At 39.0% G+C, this 11,470-nt stretch overlaps 1 protein-coding gene across 3 annotated transcripts in view; it reads left to right on the forward strand.

The window, feature by feature from the left end:
- Window positions 1-11,470, forward strand: part of RUNX1T1 (RUNX1 partner transcriptional co-repressor 1) — a 108,172-nt gene that overhangs the window by 94,374 nt on the left and 2,328 nt on the right. For all 3 annotated transcript variants that reach the window (XM_072327720.1, XM_072327719.1, XM_072327721.1), the window contains one exon: window positions 2,673-2,863. In XM_072327720.1, the coding sequence (XP_072183821.1) occupies window positions 2,673-2,863 (191 nt within the window). The remainder of the gene's footprint in view (window positions 1-2,672; window positions 2,864-11,470) is intronic.

An 11,470-nucleotide genomic window follows, 5' to 3' on the forward strand; every position in this document is an offset into this window, starting at 1 on the left:
AAATATCTGTAGGTACTGGAAATTTTTAAGGAGATGTGAGAAAATGGATGATGAGAGTTTTTGTTTATTTATATTGAAATGATGTGACTGAAAAGAACTAGGCTTTAACTCTTTGCTTTCACTTCACTTTTACACGAATTCTGCTGTCAAAAGTTAAGGAAATGCCAATCCATAGTTTGTACTATAGCATAAAGTATTATTTCTTTTTTTGGGGGGGGATATGGCCTCACAAATACTTCATGCACTCAAAAGCATTGCAAAAGAAGTGAAAATACAAGGTTCAATTTCTTTATCTGGGCTGAAGAAAGGTAGCTAGGTAGGATTAAAAATTGGAACATTAGAAGTCTTTGTAAAATGTTGGGGTACTCTGCATCCACTTTAAAACAGTTGTTCAAACTAGCATTTCTAAGCACTACAAATATCTCAGTGGAAGAATACGCTTATACTATATATTGAAAGCACATCATGCCATACAAAGCTAATTCCTCTTCCATAGTAAATACCATCAAGAATACAGATTTTCTTAAAGAAATTTGCTTTGTTAATAACTGCAGTTCATCGATGCAAAATGTCTGTATTTAAGTTGCCTCATTTTTATGAAAATGGTAATAAAACTGCATCTGTATTTTTGCCTGTGTATATTTCTTTTCTCACGATCAGTGAATGTTTGCAGTTGGTAATAAATATTCAAGCACCTTGCAAATGTCCTACCAATTCCCTTTGCTGATCTGTGTGTGCCTGTGGGACTAGAATAGGAATGCATAATTTAAATATAAATTGCCTGATTTGCATAGACAATTAGTCTAGCTGCAGCTTTGATCGTAAGCAAAAATTATTGTCCTGTATTGCCACTTAGATAGAATTTTAATTCACCTTGAATATTCAAAGTAAATTAAGCCTTGGCTGTGTGGTTGAAGGATATGATTTTTTCCTCTCCTGAGGCTTTCCCCTAAACAACATTTATGGTAGGGTAATATAAGGGCATATTTTCAGCCTCATAAAAATAAAGGCATGAGTTTTATCTCTTAATCTCCCCCTTCCTGCCCCAAAAAAATCAGTTGACACATGTCTCACTGTCATACACACATCAAAAAATAGAATGCTTTTTTCATTTTAATTAATGCAACTTCAGTGGGTGCGTGGATTGAAAATAAGTCTCTTTTGCAATTGTATTTTGTGCTATTGTTGAAAACAGAGGCTTTGTGTTGCACATTTTTTGAAATAAAAAATACAGAGAGGTATGATACATTAAAACTCAGGAGAGCTACTGACTTCTTACCTGTATGTAAGAGTTATGTGTATGTACATGTGCAGGCACCCAAATACATGTGATACGGCCCTCAACTCAAACCCATAACACAGTTGTAGTACTTAAATTTTAATCTACAGTAAAACATTTTTATTAGAAATCTATGTTTTTAATTAAACAGAACATTTAATTAAGGTGGTTTTTAAGTGGATGAAACAATTAAGTGCAAACACTTGAATGAAACATGTCATAATTAGTTTTAATAGAGTGTTAATTGGTACTAGGTTTGCCAAGTTAATAATTACTGCTTATTAAATTTTCAATTAATCATTGTCATTTTGCTTTGAATAAAGATGAAAATTAGATAAACTAATTCAGGAGGAGGATGGTTTCCTTGTTAATTAGAGCAGTTAATTAGGAAAAAAAAAGAAATTACTTGTTTTAGTTGTCAGTTAAGAGACTGTTCATTAGTAAAATCTTTGCACTCTTCCTTCATCAAAATCCAAATAATTAATTTGTGACAATGCATGTTTTCTGGAATAAAAGATATGACACTAGTAGATACTGAAGAAAAAGCTCATGGTGACTTAGTTACTGTACAAAAACATGAAGCTTTGTGTGTAATGAAGCAGTCCGTCCCTGCGCAGGGTTAATTGTGCTATGGAGTCATGTTGGCTTTGGGGTACTCAGGGCTTGGCAGTGTTGGGAAGTGGTCTTTGCAATGCAAATATCGGTCTGCAGAGGAGTGCAGAGATCAGTAGGTGAAAAGATTATAAGTAAACAAATTTTAATTTTAGCTTTTAAAAGTACATATCCAGGAAAAATGTATTAAACCAAGAATTTAAAATTCTTCTAATAAACTCTTGGGTGTTTCATGTATTTATTCTTTAAATGAAGTTTAAAAATAAAAAGAAAAAAGTTCATGATTAAATCCTGTTGTAATTTTCAGAGCTAAGTGATACAATTCTGAAAATGTCATATTATGTCTTTTGTAATAATTCTTGCCAAACATATTTGTAGATCTGATGTACTGTAAAAGCAATATTGGTTGTCAACCCTGGATGTGGTAGGGGGGATGGAACTTGATCCTTGAAGTCAATCCAACCCAAGCCATTCTATGATTCTATAATTCAATTTTCTGAATAAAATATTCCAGAAGATTACAGAAATATTGCCCATGAGACCTGGAAAGTCTGTACCTAAAAAAATGTTAACCATGAATAAAAATACCAAGAACAACATGAATTTTAGAGGTTTGTGAGAGCTTTGGTGTTAGGGAAGTAAAACATCTGGGTAGTCTTGAAGAGTTGTTAGGAGTCAGGTTGACCTTCATCCTACTCAACACAAAGATGCCATGATTTAGCCCTGCATAGCCCTGTGCCAAGCATCCTGTTCTGACAAGGATTTCTTCCCTCATTTGCAGAGGAAGCTGTCAATGAAGTAAAACGTCAGGCAATGGCAGAGTTGCAGAAGGCAGTGTCAGAGGCCGAGAGGAAAGCTCATGACATGATCACTTCCGAGAGAGCCAAGATGGAGCGTACCGTTGCCGAAGCCAAGCGCCAGGCTGCAGAGGATGCACTAGCTGTTATCAATCAGCAGGAGGATTCAAGCGAGGTAAGTCTTTGCTGGTCAGCCACCTCTCTAAATGCTTTCACCAGCTAGCAGGCCCACGCTAGGAGATTGCTTTTGTCAGGGTTTGAACCTGCTTTACCTCCTCTGATGAAAAATTAGTAACAGCTGCTCTTTGGGAAGGCAGAGAACATGTCTTTGTCTTCTGTTCTCTCAAGTATTTTAATGTCTTTGAGTTCAAAGAATTGCAAACCATTGTGATACCAGTGGAAAATAGGATCTGTACAGTAACCTGGAGCAGGAATCAGGATGACATGCGGCTGCAAACCTTAGGTGTATTTGAGCTAGCTGTAATCCAGCTGGCACAGACAATTCTTGTGGCATAAGGATTCAGTGCCTGCTATTAATTATGTGCTCATTGTCTTTGGGCACGTATTATAGGCAGATGCTGAACCCCAAATTTTCTTGGTAATGTCTGTTCAAAATAGCTAGTGGACTTGGGCTGCAGTGTCACCTTTTAACTGATATTCAGTGTTAGATATAGTTAGATATAGTGCACCTTTCTCCTCTAATTTAGCTTTTCACAACCTTTATTTTAAAGCTCTTCCAAGTGCTGATATGGAGTAGATAACAAGATGGTTTGGTGGAAAACGCTTCACACTGAAATCTAATTTAAGCAAAGAAATAGTAATTTAAGAGATTACAGCAACCTGGTTGTAGAGCAAGGTGCTTAAAAACTTGTCAGGGGAGGGCAATGGCTACAGAAGCTATTTGGAAAAGATGATTGTTCCTGTAGTACAGTGTGTGAATGTGGATTTACAAGTGTTTCCTTAATTTGATTGTGTTAATTTGACTGCAGGATATAGAGAGTTGAGGAGTGGACAAGCAGCAGCACCAATAACAGGAAGCTGAGAGCAAAAGACCAGGGTGTGTTTTATCAGTGCTGCAGAATTTTACATCTATTGCAGACAATAAATATTGTCCTAAGTTCAAACTGCCCTTAAAAATAGACATGACAGAAATTACATCAGTAAAATGTTATTTCTACACAATCATAAAATGAGAGAAAGTTACTTTTGTTAACTATTTATTGTTCTTGCAGTAGGATCTTGGCTGTAATGAAGGCACAATTGGAAAAAGTATAGTTAGAAGTACCCATTGTGTGGGGACATGGATTAACATGCTGTCAAAGCAGTTCTGCTGGTCTGCATGGACAGCACTGGAGAAGAGTCACTTAAGTTGAAAGATGCACATGAGGTAGCTGCAGCATGCTGAGAAAACTGGCAAAAGTCATGAGCAGATAAGCCAATGGCATGCTGCAGTATGCATCTATAATTTGTGGGAGCATAAGATTTTAATTCATACCAGGCTTCTCTGGAGATGAAAGACTATTGTGGGATCACTGAATGCCCAAAGTTCTCCTTAATGTGTAGCAGATGAATAACAAGGAGACAAAAGGAATTGATTTGCAGCCTCTGAAAGTTTGTCAGGAAGAAAGGGACCAGGAGAAGAGTATGTACCCTTTAAAGCGCTAACTGTTCCATTGCAGATTAAATGAGACATAAATTCAATTTATTGGCATTTTGCATCTAAGATATTCAAGGGCATTTTTCCTGCGCTGTGTTCATTGAAAGGGCATTTGTCTGACTTAGCATCATTAAAGACCTGTCATTTTGAATGTGTACGTATACAAGAGATTCCCATTATCAAAACCAAAATTCCAAAGGTAAACGCCTAAGAGGAAATTGCAGATTAAATCTGTTTAGTGAACTGATGTAGCATAGGCAAGACAGATGAAGACCTTATGTGCCAGTACGTACAGCCCATTCTCCCACAAGTAAACGTACACACAGACTGGAGAGTTTGTGTGCTGTGATTTGCTCCTGAGCAGTCGTACCTCAGGAGAAAGCTGTGTGAAAACAGACATCTTTACATAAGCAAGAATTGCTTATGAGTTTCTTGAAACCAGGCTTTAAAAAGAGGGCAAATAGTTCTTATAATTTCACTCTAATGAAATGTTGCTTAGAGGGTTACAGACGTTCTCAGAGCTGTTTATATTCAGGGAAGACAGAAGCCTTCTGGACCTAGAGCAATCTATGTAGTTAGGACCTACTTCAAACGAGTTCTGATGGCTTCGTCCTGCAGTTTTCATCCCTGTAGTCATGAGTAGCACATCAGTATGGCTGTTTTGAGATGCCAAATGCAAGTTTTAATAGACCTCAGTATGTGTTTACTGACGCTTGGTTAATTTTAAGGCAGATGACAGCAGTACTTAGTTGACAGCTAATAGCTAGATGTGCCTGGTCAGTTTTTATTTGTCCCTTTCCAGCTTCCAGTTATGCCAGACTCCACCCACTTAGGGCACTGCTTCCTACAACTACCTGTTACCTTTGGCTGGCTTTTTTTGGATAACATGTGAAAATGGACCAGCCTTTTCCTTCACCTTTCAGGACAGGAGATTGATTTGTCAGTGTTGGAGAATTGTTCCTTTGGAGTTAAGACCTTGCGTTCAATGAGACTGAGGAGTAAAACTTCACATTTGCTTTGCTTTTTCATTATCTTTCAGTCTATTTGTGAATATTCCTCCTCATTTGTCTAGGCTGGAAATCTCTATGAAGTTTTCTACTTACAACACTGTTTACAACTTTCAGCAGTACTCTGTAAGAATGTATTTCAAGGGTTGCTTCTGGTTTCAGGTATAAGGATGTTGTAGCAGCAGCTACTAAGCATAGAGGAAGACAAAGCATTGCTCCTCATTTCTTATCCTTGCTGGGATATTGCAGCAAAGTCAACAAGAGGGCTCAGTATAGACTTCTATATAACCTCCGTGCAGTTCCTGACAGCATATTTCTCCCACGAGTGTCATTTGTTCTTTTGGCAGTGGAAACTATGGAAGGAGACGGGAATTTGGCACCACATTTCTAATGTTTCTGATATGAATTTCATCTGCTACAGCCACTCCCTGTCTGTTCACAAGCTTTCTCCTTTACAGCTTCATTTGTTATTTAGTAAAATCCTACCTGGGCTTAACAGGCTTCCTGGAGCTGCTCTGCTCTGAGGACTTTGTGGCACGATTTCTGTTGCTGTCTTCTCTAGAGCCTGAAGCCATATCTAGGAACTAAGACTCTAGATTTTTTAATGAGTGCCATGTTAAGGTAATATGTAGTGTCCTCATGCAAGAATCATAGAATCATAGAATCACAAGGTTGGAAAGGACCTATAAGATCATCTAGTCCAACCGTCCTCCCTTTACCTTACCTACAGAAAACCACTAAACCATATCTCCTAGCTCCCTATCCAGATGCTTCTTGAACACTGCCAGTGATGGTGACTCCACCACCTCCCTGGGCAGGCTATTCCAGTGCCTGACCACTCTCTGAGAAAAAAAGTTCTTTCTTAAGTCCAGTCTAAACCTCTTCTGGTACAACTTGTGGCCATTTCCTTGGGTCTTGTTTGTTGCCTGGCAGAAGAGGCCAAGCTCCTCCTCATCACAGCCTCCCTTCAGGAAGTTGTAAAGTGCAATGAGGTCTCCCCTGAGCCTTCTCTTCTCCAGGCTAAACAATCCCAGCTCCCTCAGCTGCTCCTCATAAGTCCTGTGCTCCAGAACCCTCACCAGTTTTGTTGCCCTTCTCTGGACACGTTCCAGGGCCTCAATGTCTTTCTTGTAGTGAGGAGCCCAAAACTGAACACAGTATAAGGGGAGGTATAATTTTTGGGAGGATCTTCAGTTTTAAGAAGTGCACTGCAATATGTTGAGCATCACCATGTTACATAGTAAAGTTTTCATTTCTGATCCCGATTCCTTTCTGAATTATTGTCCTTTGCTTATGTTAGCGTTCAGTATGATTTAACTGCTGTCTGTATCTGCACATTTACTTTTAAAAGATTTTCCAAGATTTTCTCAGCATAAGCTTTTGTGATTGACAGGGATGTTGTCATTATTTTCTGATATCACAACAAGATTGTTTGAAGACCAATGAGCAGAGCACACTGCAGCCAGAAAGGAAAAGGACAAGAGAAGGCCTACCTGTCAGCATGATTGTTTCTGAACCGCAAATTATTTCTTTACCAGTTCCTTACTGTTGCTTGATAAAAGATGACCAATTCATCAGAAGTTGACTTGGCTGCATACAGAAACATGTGTGAGCAGCCTACTCTTTAATGAGTGCCGTACTTGCTTTGGCTGCAATCTACTGTTGTGCAAATCAATTTTAATGGTAAGGGTGTGCAGCTTAGCAAAGAGACTGCCCAGATTGTAGGAGGGGCAAATTAAAACATCTGTCTTTCTGTTCTGGTATAAAATGCCACAGAAAAATCTGACAGTCAGTGTTCTTCCTCGCTTTTAGCAGGGTGGGGGCTGGGGATGGTGAAGAAGCACAAATGTTTCGGTTCTCCCCTGAAAGCAGATGCTGACATCTGATCAGATAAAACAGTATGTGACTCGTCCAACACTGCTTTTAAGAGACGTGTAGTGTTAAGGCTTGTTTATATTGCAGCAGCTTATGTTGTATGTGAACATCACACTTACCTGACATTTTGAAAGCAGCTGGGCTCAATCTCTGCTGACCAATCCATTGAGACCAGGACTGTGCCAGCAAACCTGACTCTGAGCATCAGATGCTGTGATGCAGGCAAGCCCAATTTGTTAGGCTGGTGTTGAATCTGTTCATGTCAGCTAATGTTTAATTTTCTTTTGGCTGGGCAACTCTTAGAAAACAGCACTTCGTCCTCTGCAGTGGTGAGTGGTACAGAGGCACCAGAGCCATGTGTTCAGCACAGGATCAGACGGCTTGTGAAGTGAGATCTGGCAGAGCCCCAGGCTGCTAAGCTTAGCCTGGCCAGCCAGCTTGCATGTCTCTACAGTATGACTTTCTGCCCTACTGTTTTCAGGACATAGCTTCTCTGTGATAGCTTGTATGAACACAGGTATACATCGCACAGTAAACAGTGGCTTGGCCTTGAGTGTTCGCTGATAGGTGTAACTTAATGAGAAACATCTAACGACTTGAATTCTGTGTGAGGAGTGCTGCATTTAGAAACACTGTGGGAATTTCCCAAGAACCAATGTATTCTTTGTTTTTTTGACAGAAATTTCAAAAACTTCTTCTTTATAGTTGTGGCTGGCTTTTTTTATTACTATTTTTAATTTTTTTTTTTTTTTTTTCTGTCGAGGGGCCATGAAAAAAACAATGATTACAAACTTGTAAAAAATGCATGTTTTTCATACCCAGCCATGATTCCTATCCTGGTAAACTGGAGGAGTTTGGCAGAGATGATAAAACAGCGTTCAATACTTCATTATGGCCTTTTAGAGTTCACAGAGGTCTTTGACACATCAAGATGCTTTTGATTTTTTTGTTTTTTTTCTTTCCTCTTCAAGCCAACTTACACTGAGTCTCAGCTGGAGGTATCAGAGGAGGACGAACGCTCAGTTGTGATTAAATATTTCAATGATGAAAGTGATGGGGTGGGCAAAGTTATTGGGAAATGTGTGTCCTGGTATTGGAGACCACAGAAATGGAGACCTTTTGTTCTGAGAATTTTCATGATGGCATACAGAAGTTTCTGAGTTCTGCTGTTTAAAGATGGAAGCTTAAGTGGATGAAAATTAAGAATCTGACCTAAGATAAGGCTTTGACCTACGACTGATGTTCCTTGTCGGTTGAAAGAAGAGGATGAAATATGATCAGTGGCATAGATTTTGAGTGAGATTCCCATCTGTTGTAATTTACCCAATTTCACTGAATTAATGCATTTTCAAGGTAGTGAGGTTAAATTGAATTATGTAGTCTGAGAATTTTGCCTTTTGTACAACCTCAATCCTTCACAGGAAAATCAATGCAGAATAAAGCTGTAATCCAGCTCTGCTCATAGTTTTAGCTACATCTGGAACTCTGTAAAGCAGAAGCTGGAAGTGCAGTATAATAGGTGTCTCCCTGAAGACAGAAAATAGACCAGGAGAGGCTCTGGAACATCCCCTACACTGTTTCCCTATGTGTGATCAGCTCTATCTGTGATATTCCTCTAGTATACCTGCTTTGCTTCTGTTTTAGTGATGGAGATTCTCCAGTGCCTGTAGGCAATTTATTTCAATCTTTAAAAAGATTCTTTGTAACATCTCTTTCCAGTTTTTCCTACAGATGTTTCATCTAATTATTTTTCCTGATAGTTCATGGTTATTGCCTGTCTTGCTGCAGTAGCCTCTGAGATGTTTGGATGCTGCTGTCACATCTCAGGCTACCATCTCTCTTTGAGTTTAACAGTCTCGGTCTATTCGGTCTTTTCTCATAACTTGTGTTCGATATCTGATTACTCTCACAGCTTTTCTTTGTATCTTACTTGCCTTATTTCATTTTCTGTATTTGAAGTACATCATCCCAGCATAGATGGTACTCCAGACAGAGGCTTGTCAGTGCTGGGAGGTAGAAAGTCTTAATTCAGGTGTCACACAGTGCATAGTCATATCCTCATACAGTATCCATACCTTCTGTATGGTAACGGTCACCTTGTCATCAACCTGACACTGTTGTCCCATGTTATCCAAGATACTGTCCATGCAGTTCAGCTTCCATTTGGCTGATACAGAAATACCCGCTTAGCCCCATACTGAGCACTTGAGCTTCCCAGAAGGGAAGATGCTTTGAGCATGGTCAGGCCCATAATAAGCTCACGCTCTGTCCATGATATCTAGACGATTAACTTGGATACATGCAGGATGTGGTGCATGAAGTGCAGGAGAACAGTGGCCAGCATCTTCAGCTTGGTTTTTCTTTGGTAGGCTGTTGACTCTGATGCTTTCCTTCAGCAGTGTGAACAGAAAGCATCATTGCTAGAGCTTTGGTTCTTGAGTTCTGTCTCAAATGCCATCTCAAATGCTGCTTATACAGAGAACGGTGCACCCAGTGGTCACAGTGGTGAGGATTTGATAGGACTGGGAGTTCTGCATGCCAAATCCAGATGCTATTGTACCAGCTCCCTGTAGCATATGTGCCTGCTTAAGTTAATTTACATCATCATAATTCTTAAATGCAGTTCTTTTTTGTGTGTGTAAATGTGAGCTATAAAATTCATTTTGAAATTCTTGCATTTTATGTGCTTTTATTCCTACAATTACATTAAAGATGTAATGACCTGTTAAATTATAAAGAATACATTCAGTGGACAAAATCATGTAACAGACACTGTAGGACACATTAAGTAATCATGTAAAGAAGCAGCTTAGGGCTTTGTCACTTCATTAAAATCTGGTGCTTATTTATCACTTTCCATGTTCTACATAGGTTGATAAGTTTACTGATGACTATTTTAATGAGAAAGTTGAACCTATACTATTAAAACTTAAATGACTGTTTTCTGATTAATATTATTACAGGTGTTGTGGTAAGAAACCCAAATGCCATTTGATGGTTCTAGTCAAGTCTGGGGGACAATTCTGTCTGTGAGGATATGCCTTCCTCAGAAGGGAGGAAAAAGGACGATGCCTCAGAAACTGGCCTCTATTAACTAAATAGATACTGGAATAGAAAAAGGTTTAATGTTCAGGTAGCATGTACTTGAGTGCTGCAATCAGATCTGCACAAGGGAGGGCTCCCTGCATCTATAACAGGTGCTGATTGTCTTCAGCTTTCTTCTGTATGAGGAAAAATGCCTTTTTGGAAAAGTCTGCATGGGGAGATTTTGTACATGTGTATTTGTTTTCAGATCAGGGGACTGAGGGATGGCAAGTTAGCTGGAAACAAACAGCTAGAAGGTCAGCAGGCATGGCGTTAGGTAGAAAGCCTGCACAAACACAGAGCAGAATCACACTGTGATTACTGATCAGGTTGGCAAAATGAAACTTTCAGAAGTATGATGCAACTTTTGAGAAGTACTGAAATAGTAAAAAGGAGGATCCAGGTATATCCTCAATTTGTTTCCATTCCAGTCAGTAGAACGAGACCATGTATTCATTTGAAAAGCCAATACTACCTTGCCAGGTCATTTTGTGCATGTGTCAGTAAGTCTGTAAGTGCATGTGCTTGTGTACAATGTTCTAAATTACCTCCAGTTATTTTTCATTGTGAGGATAAAAGATCTTTTAAGGAACGGTATTCAAGACTAATACAGCCACTCATTTCCAGAGGTGGTACTGCGGTTTTACCTCTACAGCACTGGACAGAGTTTAAGCAAAATGAACTTGAAACAATGAATACTGAATCAAAACCAGGTGATGCCAGACAAGAAGTCTGAATTCCCAACATTTAAGTACCAGAAACATCTGTTTCTGTGTGTTGGTAATTCCACCTTTTTTTAAAAGTGTTTTGAAAGATGGGAACAATTTTATGAATTAAAAAAAAAACATCCCCAACACATGTATTTGTAATTACCTGGTTTAGTCTGTATGTATAATCAGTACGAATTGAGAATGCCCTGTACATTTGATTTTAATCTCAAAGAGCAATTGAGAACTGGACATTTATTCTTCCCCCATATGCCTGTATGTGCCCATGCCAAGAAAACCCCAAAAAACCAAACACAGAAGTCAGAGAGGGGGAGGATGGAACTTACACCCAGATATTTGCTAAAGAAGCCACTTGACTGTGATTAAAAGTCTGATTTCCTTAAAATATTGTTTTGGATCTAGGGCTTTGTTTGATTCTGAAATCAGGATTT

Source organism: Excalfactoria chinensis, chromosome 2 (assembly GCF_039878825.1).
Source record: "Excalfactoria chinensis isolate bCotChi1 chromosome 2, bCotChi1.hap2, whole genome shotgun sequence".
NCBI classification, from domain to species: Eukaryota; Metazoa; Chordata; class Aves; order Galliformes; family Phasianidae; genus Excalfactoria; species Excalfactoria chinensis.